At 44.1% G+C, this 16,584-nt stretch overlaps 2 protein-coding genes across 2 annotated transcripts; one reads left to right on the top strand and one right to left on the bottom strand.

Moving 5' to 3' along the window:
- Positions 1-592: 592 nt before the first annotated feature.
- Positions 593-4,733, top strand: LOC103722734 (protein SICKLE-like). The gene is made up of 2 exons (XM_008813399.3): positions 593-947; positions 3,550-4,733. Exons 1-2 carry the CDS (start codon positions 662-664, stop codon positions 4,440-4,442), a joined length of 1,179 nt encoding a protein of 392 aa, XP_008811621.2. The 5' UTR covers positions 593-661; the 3' UTR covers positions 4,443-4,733.
- A 7,915-nt stretch (positions 4,734-12,648) lies between these two features.
- On the bottom strand, positions 12,649-15,230 carry LOC103722733 (scopoletin glucosyltransferase-like). The gene has a single exon (XM_008813398.4). The coding sequence runs from the start codon at positions 14,325-14,327 to the stop codon at positions 12,831-12,833; it is 1,497 nt and encodes a 498-aa protein (XP_008811620.2). The 5' UTR covers positions 14,328-15,230; the 3' UTR covers positions 12,649-12,830.
- Positions 15,231-16,584: the final 1,354 nt, after the last annotated feature.

Genomic DNA, 16,584 nt, shown 5'->3' with positions numbered 1-16,584 from the left:
CACTGAAAAGAAGTTTCACTTGATTAATCACATAACAGCCAATAGAGCCGAGGGAAAGAAGATCGCGTATTGGGTATTGGGCAGCCACATAATATGCCCAAAAAATTTCTCTCCAATATTGAACAGCAAAAGAAATAACCTAGTAAAAGAAGATGCATGTGAATGGCTTAAAAAAACCTGCAATCTCTCGTGAGTCTGCAAAGTCATTGAGCAGAAGATGTCCATCTCCTGCCTATCCTTGTCCTATATCTACTTGATCACCGTGGCTGAATCTTCTTTTAAAAAAATATTATCAGTCCTCTAAATATGTCTTATATAAGTGATACTCTTCCATATTGCATTGAGCTCTGCTTCTATAATTATCGTATACAAATATACAATGCGTCTCACCAAATAAAAATCATTATTGAAATACCTATTATTAATGTATTACAGAACAAAATGCCCCCAAACCGTTAGGGCGTTTGATCTAACGTTGTAACGGCCGTTATGTCAAGCTGCGTTTGGATCCGGATCCGATCCTGGTAAAGACCAAATTAATTCTTGTTCGGATTCGGATCCTAACATTTGATCCACGACGCCGCCCGCCTCCTATCCTAGAGGAAAGAACAAGGGTGCTTTGTTCGTCCCTGTACCGGTCGGAGTCTCCCCGTCCGAGTCCATGGAGGACTCCGCCAAGAGGAGAGGCAGATTCCAGGCCATGCGCTTGGAAGCCGAGGCCGCCTCCTCCTTCCAAAGCCTCGACTCTTCTTCGTCTTTGCCGTCGTCGCTGCATTCGCCTCAGCTCGCCAACCCTCTTCTCTACCCTCCGCCTGTCGCCGAAAGTTCGCCGCCGGCCCCCAGGTTCGACTACTACACGAACCCCATGTCGGCCTTCTCCGGCGCCCAGAACAGGGGCGGCCCAGGCGCTTATTCCTCTCCGACCCCCCCGCTCTCAAGCCCTAATGGTGACGTCCCCCCTAGAGATCTATTAAATCGCTTATGGTTACTATTAGCTTGTCATCGAATTATCATCGGATTCTGATTTTCTGATTTTTTGTCCTCAATGTTGTAGCTTTCGTTTGTGAATCGCTCGTATGCTCCATGGATTTAGCATATTTATTTTTTGCGTCTTATGATATTTAAATCTCTCTTTTTGATGGTAAGTAGTTTAGGTCACTCATAGATCTGAGTAATCTTCTGGAATTCATGTCCGGTTTCATATATTTATATATACATATATGCATATTCATTATGTTTTATAGATTTATTAAATTTAGAGCAAAAAGAAGCATCTGAAAGAATTGGGCAACGTCTTGTAGGGTCTTACGTCTTTACTCTACCATAGGTCAGTTTGGTTGGATGTAAGTTTGGGCGGTGCTAGAAGTGAATCAAGTGAGTCTATGGGAAATTAGTTGCTGAGAGGTGAATTTAGTTTCCACTTAATGGAAACCATGAAAGTGATATTTTGAAAGTGAAAAAAATGAGATAATTAATTGTTGTCAGCCATGGCCGATAATTGTTAAAAATTGTGGTTATGATTGACATAGTTAATGATTATCAAAGATAGTGATAAATTTTTTAACATGGTCACTTCTGGGCAGTTAAATGTGCTTTTCCTTTAAACCATCATTGTTGAGTGTCTGAAGTAAAAGAAGAAAAAAATTGTTGGTTTAAAAGAGCATAGAGAATTCTAAGCACACTTTAGAAATAGGCTCCACATAATGGATGATTCATAGTCACATAAGCTTAAAAGAGTTGCAACTAGAAAATTATTAATGGAATTTTTTACTTATCATTCTAAGAGGTTGGGTTGGGATATCATCATTTGATTATAAAAGTGAACGCAAGATTTTTGATGCATACACAAAAGAGGTTGGATTATCATCCTAATTTTTGTGGGTGCCAAAGATGATAATGAATATAGAAGGCAAAAACAACGATGATTTTTTTATGTGCTAATAAATAAGGTGATTTGGAGAAAAATATTGTTTATCAAGCGACAATTTAATGATACAAGTGCTAAGATTGCAGAAGCAAATTGACCTTTTGCACTAGGGCTATAGATTATGGGAGATCTTTTATTACTCACTGACAATTATAACACTATCTTTCTTTAATTGACTTTGGGAAGAAGTTGAGCTTTGAGGAGACATCTTCTCAAGCCATATGCTAGCAAGATTCAATGATTAAAAAAAGATAGTGCATTATCAGGCTTTCCATTTGTTATTTATTTAAAAATTGGGTTTAGTGTGGCAAAATCCCATTGAATGCAATGCAAATAAGATGCTGTTTCTTCAAAGGTGGTACAAACACAATCTATTTTGTATCTGGTTCTCGCATCATTCTTTTGTATCTGTTTGTGGATGTGTACCTCTTTCTTTTGTATCTGTTTCTTCAACTCCTATCTTTTTTCATATCTCGGTGCTATGCAATATAGCACAAAGAATCATGTTTATGACCATTTTTCCTTTTAAGCTTATTTCTTTTCTATGTGTGTTTCTTTGGAGCAGCCTTGTTCACCTACTTTTCCTCTTCTCTTGTTCTTCTCAACCTTCTTCTGGGTTCTTTTGTAAAAGATACTACCAGTCCATTTGTTTCTTCCTCTTAAATTTACCAGCATGTTACCTTCTTTTCCATTCATCATATCTTCATATGAAATTTCGAGTACTTGAAGGCGTCTAATATGGTTCTGGGATGCCCTTTTTATCTTAATGAGGTGTGGGCTTGTAAATGTTCTGCCCGTTATTGTTCTAGAACTTCATGTCACATCAGTGTGCAGCAGAGTGTGTTCTTATTATTAGGAAAATATAGTGAAAGAAATGTTCATGCAATTCAAGTACATAGATTTAATTGAGCAGGACTTAAAACAATTTTATAACATGACTAGCAAGATGGAGCATTCTAACTCTAAAGAGCTTTCTCCAGCACAAGGAAATTGATGCAGGTTAAAGAAGCATTTGGTTGTGCAGGGGCTTTTAGCCATATCTACGACAAGTAGAAGAAAGAAAATTATTCACGATTACTCAGAGAAAAATTATTGGTCTTATTCTAATAATAGGTCCAAATATAAGATGAGGTGGAAGGAAAAAGTTAGAAATGCTGAAGTTTTTACATGTTTTCTGGAATGTTCAATTAATTGCAATCTAATATTTCAGTTCCCATATTGGAACCAACAGCCGTACGATCCACACTTGTTTAGTTAGTAAGACAGGTGGTCATGAACTGCACTCTTTGATGGGAAAATGAGTCTGGCTATTGATTTATAACACTTCTTCCCCTTCAATCTTGTTGAAAGAATTGGCTAGGTGCCTCTATTTTCCCAGTGTAAGATACCGGCATCACCTAAGACTTTGCATGTAGTTTATATTCAGAAAAAGGAGATTGAGTAGTTTCATTATTTGTATATTCATTTTGTTCTCTTTTTTTAATTATTGTTTTTCTTCATTTCGATGTTTCTAAAATGAGAATTATTAAAATAAAACTCTGTGTTTGTGTTGTCTCTAAAATTAGAAATAATAAATTGTGACTTATTATATGATTCTAAACGTGTACCGTTTCTTTGTTCAGTTGGTCAATGGAACTATCATATGAGGCCTGCTCATCCATTACACACAACTCAGTCTCCAGGTTCCACTTCATACGAAATGCAGTCCCAGTTTTGCCAAAGCACCTTGTGGAGAAGTCCTGTTCAATACTCAGCTCCTTATGCAGGGTGTCAAGGAACTCCTGTTAGTGGCTCATCCCAATTTTCGCAAAACACCTTTTGGAGAAGCCCCCTTCAATATTCAGCTCCTTACGCAGGATGCCAAGGAACTCCTGTTGGTGGCTCGTCCCAATTTTCCCCAAATACCTCCCGGAGAAGCCCCCTTCAATATTCAGCTCCCGACGCAGGATGCCAAGGAACTCCTGTTGCTGGCTCGTCCCAATTTTTGCCAAATACCTCCTGGAGAAGCCCCATTCAATATTCAGCTCCCTACACAGGATGTCCAGCAACTCCAGTTAGCGGCTCCAGTGTCTCGAGTAGATCTGGCGGTTCCTCCTGCTACTCCTATCGCCCAACTCCAGTAAGTGGCGGCTTCAGTCCTCACCATGGACGAGGAGGGAGCCATCTGAGTAACCGTGGAAAGAGAGGTAGTCCACACTCAAATTCTGGCCGAGGCAAAGGTGGGCGGCTCAGTGGCAACTGTAGTCCACGACAGACTGGAGGACATGGCCATGGTTTCCATCATGATGGCTCATGCCAGCAGGATACCGGACACTACTACCGCAAGTCCATGGTAGAAGATCCATGGAGCGAATTAAAGCCTATTGTTGGGGATATAACTAAGCCGAGGTATTGGCCGCTTAACTCGAAGAAAGCAAAAGTTATTGAGAGGGGCAACGAGTACCAGTTTTCTAAGACGGGCGGCCTGGCTCAGTTTCTTGCAGAATCTTTTGAAGAGGCTGTCACCGAGACCTAGGTTATGTTCTATTATTTCATAATTATGTTTACACTAAAATGTCAGCTTTAGTTTGCAATCTCTGTTTAGTTAATTCAGTTTAAACATTGGGAATATGATTAGCATGGAATTCAGCTTCCTGTAGCCGCTCATCTGTCCTAAGTTATAAGTTGTTGGATTTATGTAGGATTCATGTAATATGTCGCAGGATTGCAGCATACCTGTGCATTTTATGTCAGAGGCTCCTCTTGGGACGCTATTTTATGTTGGCAATGGAAAAAATGAGATCTGAAGTGCCAATCAGTTATCCAATTCTGATGCGGCCTGACTCAAACCCTTGTGAGTTGCACCAGAAGTTGTGAACCACGCTTACACCTCCTGCAGCATGGGACAGGTGACTATAGGGGAAAGGTAGTGGTGCTGTGTGGCATGACTCTGATGCTATATTTGCTCAGATTTTGTGTTACCAAACGCCGATGGATATAACAGTTGATGCTTTATACTTGAATCGAAGTCATTCATTTCATTAAACTGTTGGATACAGGGCAAAGAAACACAAGATCATTTGCATCTTTTTTGTTGAGTATTTTATCGGATCAGATGTTCATTTTGGGCTCGTTTGGTTCGCAGAAAAAGAAGGGAGAAAAGTATGGTCAACGGAAAAGTAATGAGATGCCTCTTGTTTGGTTGGAGTTTTCAAAGGAGAGAGATGGAAAACTTGTATTCTCATGGGAATATGATTTCCACATTTCATGAGAAAATTTTTTTCATGAGAAACATAGGAAAGTTACTTTTCCATGAGGCGAGAATCATTTCATCTTTATTTTTTTCTAAAAAGACTATTAAAGATCTAATTTTTGTTAAAGGTATAATAGGAATTACACATAACTTTCTTAGAAAGGTGGATGATCAACCAAACATAAGCACTCTGAAAATTTGTCACTTTTTCATATTTAACCAAACTGCCAAAAGTACATTTTCAGACATTCTCTTTTTAGGAATTTTCTTCGCAGGAATCATATTCCTAGGAGGGAAAATGCTTCCCACGAACCAAACGAGCCCTTTGTATTATTCAGGTGATTTCCTCTGGCTATGTCTGTGATTTTGCGTTTTGCTTTAGGTCTCCCTCCATTCTTAGGCGTGGCTGCTGCTCACCCTCTGCCCTATACTTATCCCATCTTATGCAGTTGTGAGACCAGATCCCTGGGCATACCAAGCTAGTGCTCGTTGTATGGGGACCAAAGTTTCAATGCCTTGTGGAATTGGACCCATCTCTTGCTAGAGAAACAAGTGGCTATACCATTTAGCTAAATTTTGGTGGCACAGGTCCTTTGATCAAAATGAGATGTTCGTTTTGTATTATTTGGGGAATTTTTGGCGGCTCCAGCCATGGCTATGCAGTTTGTTTTAGGTCCTTTCTAATAATTCAATCAATGAAAGTTCCTTACAGACCGAAGTATTTTGGTGGTTCTACAGAGATGCATTTGAGTTGTATAACAACCAACATTTGAAGGAACATGGTATCTTGAGAGAAAAAATAATCGCAATAAATCATTGTAGTATCAGAAGGCTGATATCTTGGTCATGCTTCCAGGTAACTGACAACAATACGAATTAACAAACTGGTTTTATTAACCGATTTGGAAGTTAGGTCATATACAATGCTTTCATTTTGGGTAGTTCTAAATACACCCCCCCGATTGCTCAGGACACCCCCCAAAAATTAAAAAAAAATTAAATACTCTCTACACCCCCCCATTTGCTAAGGACACCCCTAAAAAATTAAAAAATCCTAAATTACCCTTCACCCTCCCCACCCCCTCACCTAAATTGCTCTCTACACCCCCCAAACCCCCCCCCCCAAAACCCCGCTCTTCCCCTCCAAAACTCCACTCCAGCCGGCTTCTCCCTTCCGCCCAAAAAACTTCGCCTCAAGCACCTCAAGCACCTCGCCGGCGGCCAAACCCCCTCCGTCTCCCCCTTCTCCCTCGCCCAAAACCCCCCCGTTCCCCCTTCTCCCTCTCGTCGCCGGCATTCTCCCCTTCTCCCTCTCGTCGCCGGCATTCTCCCGGAACCACCTCCCCGGCCATCTCCCGAGCAACGAGCACCTCGCCGGCGCCTCCACGACCACGTCGAGGTAGCTCCCCGCCCCCCCGCCTCCAGTGCTCCGTTCGGCACTGGATCGCCGAACAGAAGCCTTCTGTTCGGCTGCACGGTGCCGAACAGAAGCCTTCTGTTCGGCTGCACGGTGCCGAACAGAATGGTTCTGTCCGGCTCTGAGCAGCCGAACAGAAGCCTTCTGTTCGGCTCTGTGCAGCCGAACAGAAGCCTGTGAGGATGGAGTGGCTGAGGAGGTACTGTCATCGCGCGGTCAGTCTGTGAGGATGGAGTGGCTGAGGACTCAGTTTCACTCTGTATCTGATAGAGACAGGCAGCAGAGGATAGAGTGTGCAGCACGAGCCTATTTGTTATTTTTGTTAGGCTGCACACTCTTTGCTGATAAGAGTGGGACCAGGGTGCCTATAGCGTATCTGTGTTTACTGCGGGATCTGGATAGGGTAAGCACATATGCCTGGGGTACAGCTGCCTTAGCATATTTGTATCGGCAGTTGGGGATTGCGTCGAGGTCATCAGTGAGACAGATCAGTGGTTATATGACGCTTCTGCAGGCATGGATTTATGAGCATTTTCCAGCACTCAGTCCTCACCCGTCGCTCGAGTATACTGATGCCAGTCCCCGCGTGCCCCGCTGGATGCCCGGTACTCCATCCCGTACCACGATGGACCATTTAGTGGTTCTACGTGAGTCATTGGACCTTTTGAGCATCGATGAGGTACGTATCATATTACCATTTGCTTGTGTTTGTCAGTACTTTTAATATGCGATATAGTATTAAACTGAAATGGACCTTTTGTTTTACAGGTTATTTGGGATCCCCATCATCGGCTTCGGGGAGATCGCCCATATATACCCGTCGCATTTTTTAGTGGCTCCATCAAGTGCCTTGATATCGTAGAACCCTATCATCCAGAAAGGGTTCTTAGACAGTTTGGTCGTATTCAGACCATCCCTCGAGCGCCACTAGCCCCTACGCGAGCCAACAGAGGTTCCACAGCAGGCTCGTACCGGATACATTACTCCTATATGGATCAGCTTTGGGAGCGGTGGGAGGACCACGTGCTGAGCCAGGCGAGCAGGAGCCACCCAGTTACCCGGCCATTAGACAGCGTACCGGGATACATGGAGTGGTATCTCCGTATCACGCACGTTGCAGTTCAGCCTCCTCATCTGCGCTCGAGTACTCATTCTGGAGCTAGGGGAGGTCATGATGATGCTGACATGCACCGGCGGCGTAATGCAGCTGCACTCGGTATCAGTACCGACATTGTACGGATGGGTCCCTCAGAGGCTACGTCACTAGGTGCCGGGCACCTATATGATGCTATTTCTCAGATGCATCAGGTACTTCTGGGTGATGAGCCTGGCCCGAGTACAGCACCCTCTCATTCGGATCCAGGACCCTCTCATTCGGACGTACAGCAGTACACGCGTCGACGATGGCGTCATAGGGATTGATGATGGAGCCTTTGTAATCTTTGTAAAGCCTTTGATATTAATGAAAAATATATATTTTTGGTACATTTACGTGTAATCTTTGTAAAGCCTGGCCCGTTCTATTTTACACAAATATAACAGTGCACATAACAATCAATCTAACAATGCGAAGACAGATATTTTTTGATTTATATTGATGATGGAGTTTCACAGTACATGACTCTAAGAGGCCAAAAAAATTTACAACTTTCAAAAATTGTACATATATAAATAATCAATCTAACTCTACTGTCTCGCTAATTATAACATTAGGTGAGATGCTCTCTTTGAACTGTTGAATCCGTGCTTCATATGAATTTTCCCATCCGGTAGCACAAGGAAGATGATATTTTCGCCAGTTGGTCGCTACTGGCGGAACGGGATGTCCCGGCAACAAGAACACCTTCAAAATTAGAAATAAGAAAATATTAATAGCTACAAAATTATAAATAAGCAAAATTAAATAAGCAAAATTAAATATTCGCAAGTGTTGTGAACGTAGTACCTCAACAAAATGATTTCCATTTACGAATCCGATAGCGATATCTTTGCGGGATAGAAGAGGTACTGGCACAGAACGGAGAGGTAGGAAGGTCAGACATTGTTGCAACGAGAGATGGTATAGGACAACATTATAGCAGGATGCTATAAGATGACCCATGTCCGGCATAGTCATCCATCTGTCATATGGTGGACAATCATCATAATATGATAATGCATGAGTGATCTCAGCAATCGTCCCTTCCACACCATATAATGTGCGATAGTGGTCCGAATGACATTGCAACTCTTGCAATAAATCCTTCCTAACACGCACCCAGTCATCTTCTCCAAATCTCAGTAAGTCAGCTATTGCCCTAAATCCGCAATTCCCATCAGCTTTTACATCCTTGATATGCTGGATGTATGGTCTCAAGGCAGAAGGAATAGCATCAATATAGATAATGGGCGTATGTGACTGGGCTCTAGTACGAAAAACCTGCAAATAATATCAAATGATAGAAAATATGTAACAATGGCAGAACATGTCCCGTATCGGCACATCTCGGCACGGCACATCCCGTATCGGCACATCTCGGCACGGCACGTCCCGACATGTCCCGTATCGGCACATCTCGGCACGGCACGTCCCGACATGTCCCGTATCGGCACATGACATACCGGCACGGCACGGACCGTCCCGTAGACGTTGTGATACCTATTGTAAGGAAATAAATATTTGGTACTTACCTTTTGCTTGGGCCGTCTCTTTTGAATCTGAGTAGATGGATTGCGGATGGTAACTTTCTCAACACCAGGTGAATAACTATCCTGTCCAGATAGAACCAACTCAAACGCAGACGGGTCACGTCGAGTAGACGTATCAACCTTCAGTGAAGCGCGCCCACGTGAACCGGTCTTCCGTTTTGCAGGCTCTAAAAGAGGTGTACTATCTGGACTTGCAATCTCTCGTAACTTCTTGATCATCTGCAATTGAGAAGCCCCATCTAACTTCTTGAATCGTAGCGCAATCAAATCTAACTCTGCATCACAACTCAACTGAATTGGCTGCACGGGGGGGGTAGGCAGAATATCAAGTTTCCTCCAATGAGGATCTATGCAGTCGAGAGGAATGGGCCGACCTTCCACCCTGTACCGCGCAATCTGGTGAGCACATGGTATACCATGTGTGCGTCGAATAGCGCACCCACAATTTGAATCATCAAATCCAACTGAATTGGCTCGTTTCGATTGGGCGAGGACATGATTTAACGCACTTATAGATATGAAACCTCGCAACTCTTTGAATTCAGCTGGCTTGAAGTTGTGCTGCACTACCAATAAACTCTTCTCCAATGAGGCTTTAACGGAGCTGTGCTGCAACTCAATCAATCCATGTATTCTAGTCCAAGATGACTCGAAACTTCCTTGGCTTGATCCAAGCTGCTTTTTGAGCTTTGCATGTGCACTCTCGACCCTAGTAAACAAATGAAAGTTAGATATAAGAATTGAGGCAAATTAAAATTAAATGAGTCTTTATTTGTGATACCTATTTGTCGTCACATTTCCGTAGTGCCTGCATGTATCAGTCCACGCCGCAACAAATCTTTCCTTGTATTTGCTCAGCCAAGTATCTGACACATACTGTAGTGCATCTGGATAGGTACCGAACTCTCTCTGCAGTGCACTCCAGCGATCATTATACTCGTCTTCCGTGGAGGACAGCACTAGTACATTCCAACTCATAATAAATTTATCCCATTTCTCCTTCAATTCGAAAAATTTTTTGCACTTGGCCAAAACATTCCTACTAATATGCCATCTACATAATAAATGTCTAGCAGTAGGAAATACTCTATGAATTGCATTCATCAAAGCCAAGTCTCTATCTGTAACAATCAACTCAGGCAAAACATCATCAGCTATGACACTGCGCAATCTCTCTAATGCCCAAGTATAGCTTTCTTCCCCCTCAGAATTTAAGTATACAAAAGCAACTGAAAATGTCATGTCAGTAGATGTCACCCCCACAATCTCTAAGAGCGGAAGACGATACCTATTCGTCTTGTACGTGCAATCCATTATCAACACACGGGGAAATGCACGGAACAAATCAATGCTGCCAGGGTGTGCCCAAAATAAGTCATGCACAACATCCGTATTAGTACAATTCCTATGCCACTCAATATATTTAGCCTCTGATAATTTACCTAATAGATGTTGCATTTCAGACCTCCCGGCTTTCTCTGCAACCTTAAACCGTTGACGTACATTGTAGATAGTCTTGATAGTCGTAACATTGAGGGCATCTCTTTCCTTCAATGTGGATAATATGTCCTTTGGACGAACCAAACTCTTCGACATATCCACTAACAATTCCGTCTCCTGCTCAGATAATCTCCCTGCATATGAGTGCCCCTCCAGATTCTCTGCAGCGGGATGATTGTGCACTCCACATACGACCAGTAATATCCAATCATCCGCAGTATCCAATTTCTTTCCTCTTAATGCAAAAGGGCATCCACACTTCTTTGTCCCACAGGCAGTCTTTATTCGCTTTTCTTTTGTGGTTCGGTACGTCCCACCCCTCTCACAACCTAACGTAATTCTGGGTTTCTTAGAAATGGTACCTGCATCGGATGATTTGATTACAACAACAAAACCATTTCGCCTCCCAGCTTCACGACACCAATTACACAAGTCCTCTCTACTCTTGAAGATCTATACATTAAACAATTTATGTAAGTACACAGTTGTAAAAATAGCTCGCTAAACTAATACAAAATTGCACAATATATTATAATACCTCGTAAGTTGTAAATTCGCTTGTGTAATCCAGTACAAATTCTGATCCAATTATACTCGATTCGGTTGTAGCATAGCCCTACATATAAAATAATTTATCACCAAGAATTAATGAATCAGAGGATCTGTTCGGCACAAAATTCAGCACGGCACGCGATTTGGCACGAGAAGGCTTCTGTTCGGCTGCAGAGTGCCGAACAGAAGCCTTCTGTTCGGCTTCAGTGTGCCGGACAGAAGCCTTATGTTCGGCACTGTGCAGCCGAACAGAAGCCTTCTGTTCGGTAGAGCGTTGCCGAACAGAAGGCTTCTGTTCGGCACTATGCAGCCGAACAGAAGCCTTTTGTTCGGCGATCCAGTGCCGAACGGAGCACGAACCGTGAAAAAAAAAAACTTTCGAAACAAGGTGGAACACGTACCTTTGCGGCCGATTCTTCGTCCCAAATCACTAGTTGCTTGTCCATGCTTCGAATGGGGCTTAAATCTCCTTCAAAGATCGCCTAAACGATGTAAATGGATCGAGGGGTTTAAGGGGGGTTTGAGGGGTGGTTTTTTTTTTCCTTTTCAAAACGAAACGGAGGAGGAGACGGAGGAGGAGGAAGGGGGGTGTACTGAGAAAATTTCAAGGGCAATATGGTAATTACACTAAAGGTTAGTTTGGGTATTTTTTTTTGGTTTTTGGGGGGTGTCCTGAGCAATCGGGGGGGTGTACTGAGAACTACCCTTTCATTTTATATGGGTTTAGGTTGGTTAAAAAGTCCTTTGACTCCTTCAAGCTGACTTATTTAGAAAAAAAATCACTTTAATGTTTGGGTGAAGAGGCTTTCTTAGAGGTATCTTGGGGAGTTCAAAAAATTAAGCAATAATAAACGCTTTACCTTTTCTCCTTTTAAACTGATTATTATACCTAAATAGATAGACCTACTCGTGGAGTGGACAATGGGAATACTTTTAACGCTCCATTTTTTTCTCTCCCAAGTAACTTCTCTTAACCTAACTCAATTTAATTATTCTTGAACAAAAAGCAACCTCTGAGATATCAATTGCTATTAGAGGTATAAATGACACTCAATAATTAATAATTCGACCTACTTGATAGAAAATTATCATGTTTGGATCCCAAAACTATAACTAAATAACCCTTGTGGTTTGGGTGCTGGCATATTCAAATTAATCAAATGATGGATGGTCCAATAAAAACTTATGCATATACAAATGCATCTATCTTACTGCATTGTTCCCAATGCATAAATCTGATCTTTGAAATTTATAAGTTCGTTGTGTTGAATGCGCAAGACATACTTTCAACTTATACATTCTAAGAGCTAGCAGAAAAAGATGGAAAAAAAGTAAACAAACCTAACAATAGATTTCATATCAACATTTTAAACAAACCTAACAATAGATTTCATATTAACATTTCTAGTATACAATAGATTTCAACACAACTAACACCTAATTGCTACTTTCCTCAAAAAAGGAAAAACTTTTAACAAACCATCTGCGTGATGGATTCGACACAACCTGGAGGGCTACCGCGTTTCCCGCTCATGCCCCGTCATCTTCCGGTCGTTCTTCATCGCCACGAGCTCGTCGACCAGGCCGCCGAGATCGCGGTGGGCCGACCCGCCCTCGGCAACCGCCGCCCTCGCCATGGCTGCGTACTCCCTGGCCCGCCGCTTCGCCCTCGCCCCCTCGCCGCCTGGCTCCATGAATCCGGACACCGTCCTCCCGATCGCCTCCCCGGGCACCACCACCCTCTCCTCCGCCAGCGTGCTCCGGAACCCGTCCCAGACCCTCTTCCCGGCACCCATCACCTCCACCACCAGCCGCTCGTTGATGAACTGCTCGAAGGCCAGCGGCCATGTCAGCATCGGCACACCGGCGACCGCCGCCTCCAGCACGGAGTTCCACCCGCAGTGGGTCAGGAACGCCCCCACCGCCTTGTGCTCCAGAATCGCCACCTGCGGGGCCCAGCCTCTCACCACCAGTCCCCTCTCTCCCACCCTCTCCTCCCACCCCTCCGGCATCCACTCTTCCGTCTTGGCGGCTTCCTCGGTGGTTCCCCTCACCGCCCAGAGGAACGCCTTCCCCGACGCCTCCAGCCCCGCCGCCACCTCCCGGAGCTGCTCCGCCGTGAAGTGGCACCAGCTCCCGAAGCAAACGAACGCCACCGAACCCTCTTCCTTGGTGTCCAGCCACTTGAGGCACCGGTTCCCGCCCTCCGCGGCCGTCCCCCCGCCGCCCCGCTCCTTGGCGCCCTCCCCGTACGACAGCGCGACGGGGCCCACGAACCAGGCCCGCTTGCAGTCCACCTTCCGGAAGAGGTCGCAATACTCGGGCTCAAGTTCGTGGAAGGTGTTCACCACCACGCCGTAGCTCTCCAGCTGCGCCTCCTTCAGCCGGTCCCACGCCTCGGTGAGGTGGTCCGGCGACCGGAGGAACTCCGGCAGCTCCGACATGGGGATCGTGATCGGTGGGCCCGGGAAGTCCGGGACCGCGATCTGTTCGCTTCCGTTCTCGACTTCTCGAATCTTGGATCGGATCTTGGTAAGGTTGTTCATGGCTAACTGGGGGAAGACGCCGACGGCGTGGAAGGTGACGCGGGGGATGCCCAGGTCGGCGGCGATAGGGGTGGTCCACCACAAGGGGACGTCGGCGACGATGGCGTCGGGGTGATGATGGCGGAGGAGCTGGTCGTGGGCCTCTTGGGCTAGGTCGACGGCCTTGTAGACGCGCCAGGCCTCGGAGGCTGTAGCGGTGCTGAGGTTCTCAACGCCAGGGGGGAGGCCGACGGAAGGGAAGGGGTAGAGGAGGAGGCGGACGGGGCGGCCGTCGGCGGCGGAGCGGTCGAGGGTGGGGCGGATGAGGGCGGCGTTGGCGGGGGTAACCACGATGGTGGGCTCCACGCCAGGGCGACCGGCGAAGAGGCGGGCGAGGTCGGTCATGGGGATCATGTGGCCCGAGGCGAAGAAGGGGATGAAGAAAACCCGGAGCTTGCTTGCTTCTTCCTCTGTAGCTGACGCCATGATGGATTGAAGGAGAGACGACGGGAGAGGGAAAACAGAGATGGTTCGAAAGAGAGAGGGCGTGGGATGCGGCGTGCATCGCGGGCGCACGAGCGATCCAGGATGAAGGCAGCACGCGAACCATTGGAATGGCGCTGAGACGCATCGTCTTGCCGCGCACCACCGAGGCTGAGACGACAGCTGGTAGCACCACCGAGGGAGAGGTGAAGGGGAGAGCGGCGCGCATTCGAACTCTATTTCTCTCTCTTTTTTCCTTAATAGGCCAGCTTACATGGATCCCCATGGATATTTATAGATTACTTAGCGCTTCGTGATAGGACTAGTCTGTGAGATGAATAACTTAATCTCAATGCGAAAAATACCTCCAGCCATAAAGAAGATGTCGATCCACACAAGCCGGATGCGGTCTCAATCCTTCGACAGAAAAAGAGTGAAATCTTCTAGCCTCTCTTAAGCGCTAATGATGGAACATGGCTTCTTGCTTGCAAGGCCAAGGACCTCTCTCTAATTTTCTCTCGTATTATAGATCTCCAATCCTCCCATCAAAGGTGCATTTTTAAAGAGGAAGAAGGATGGAAGTTACGGAACTTCCATCCGCGATTTCTGTCCCGTATAAAAAAACCGCCCGTACAGTTAATCTCATCCATATGAGAAACCGTAATACATGGTTCTAGATAACGAGCTAGACTTAACGGGCCTAGTTTAAAGGCCCAATTTGTGACAATTGTGGGGCCATAATCTAACATTCTCCCACTTGGCCCATGTTGTCACATATTGTATTTAAAATCTCTTGTATTTTGAATGTATGGCCATACAACTGTAGATAAGAGATTTATACTCACTCTTAAACTTCATACTTATATCAAAGAGTTCAAATACATGAATTATGGCGTCTCATATCCTCCAAATGAATACTACCTTCCATGTATCACAATGTGTTTGTTCCCTTCAATTAAGTAGTATTAACTGAATGAAGTACCAAATGATCATTTGAGGTCCAAACTTAATGTCCAAATGAACTATTTATTGTCATAATAGACAATCATGTCATTCTCTAAAACTTTATGTACACACCATATGATAAGACAACATAATTTCAGAATCATCAACTTTATATTGCAATAGAAAGATTTTTCATTAATAAATGATGTCTCAAGTACATACAATCATATTAAATACAAGGAGAACTAACAAGTCCCATATGCTCCACAAGATCCTTATATAATTTAGGAGACATTCCTTTAGTCAAAGGATCGGCGATCATCAAGCTTGTGTTAATATGTGTAACTTTCACCTGATGATTCTGAATATTTTCTCTAACAACCAAGAACTTAATGTTGATATGTTTGTTTCGACTACCGCTTTTATTATTTTTCAAGAAAAATTACCGCTGCGGAATTATCACAGAAGATTCTTAATGGCCTGGATATAGAATCCACAACTCTAAGACCTGTGATAAAAATTCTTAATCATATCACCTGTGAATTAGCTTCATAGCATGCCACGAATTCTACCTCCATAGTAGAAGAAATGGTCAGCGTTTGCTTTGCACTCCTCCAGGATATAACACCTCCCGCGAGAAGAAAAATGTACCCAGAAGTAGATTTTTTGGTATCAAGGCAACCGGCAAAGTCCGAATCCGAATATCCAATCACTTCAAGTTGATCGGATTCTTTGAATGTAAGCATGTAATCCTTAGTTTCTTGAAGATACCTCATTACTTTCTTTGTAGCTTTCCAGTGCTTCATGCCTGGATTGCTCTGGTATTTGCCCAATATTCCTACTGCAAATCCGATATCAGGTATTGTACAGACCTGAGCATACATCAGACTTCCTACTGCAGACGCATATGGAATGTTCTTCATCTATTTCCTTTCTAAATCATTTTTCGAACACTGATCTAGGCTGAATTTGTCACCCTTAACAATCGGTGCAACACTGGGCGAGCAATCCTTCATTCTGAACCTCTCTAAAACTTTATTTATGTAGGCTTTCTGAGATAGTCCTAATGTCCGTTGAGACCTATCTCTGTGAATCTCTATGCCTATGACATAAGAGGCTTCACCCATATCCTTAATGTCAAAGTTCTGAGAAAGAAACTATTTTACTTCGTGCAACATAGACAAGTCACTACTTGCAAGTAGGATATCATCTACATAAAGGACTAAGAAGATGAATTTACTCCCACTAATCTTAAGGTATATATATTGATTCATAACATTTTCTTCAAAACCAAATGAAGTTATTACGTTATGAA

This window comes from Phoenix dactylifera, chromosome 8 (assembly GCF_009389715.1).
Source record: "Phoenix dactylifera cultivar Barhee BC4 chromosome 8, palm_55x_up_171113_PBpolish2nd_filt_p, whole genome shotgun sequence".
Classification (NCBI taxonomy): domain Eukaryota; kingdom Viridiplantae; phylum Streptophyta; class Magnoliopsida; order Arecales; family Arecaceae; genus Phoenix; species Phoenix dactylifera.
Note: the sequence above shows the minus strand (reverse complement) of the source record. Positions and strands in the feature narration are given on the sequence as shown.

What these genes read in the sequence shown, in the direction of transcription:
- LOC103722734 (XM_008813399.3), top strand. Translation starts at nt 662, where the DNA reads ATGGAGGACTCCGCCAAGAGGAGAGGCAGATTCCAGGCCATGCGCTTG. An exon ending in CCCGCTCTCAAGCCCTAATG is followed by an intron (nt 948 to 3,549) that starts GTGACGTCCCCC and finishes TTCTTTGTTCAG; the next exon opens with TTGGTCAATGGAACTATCAT.
- LOC103722733 (XM_008813398.4), bottom strand. Translation starts at nt 14,327, where the DNA reads ATGGCGTCAGCTACAGAGGAAGAAGCAAGCAAGCTCCGGGTTTTCTTC.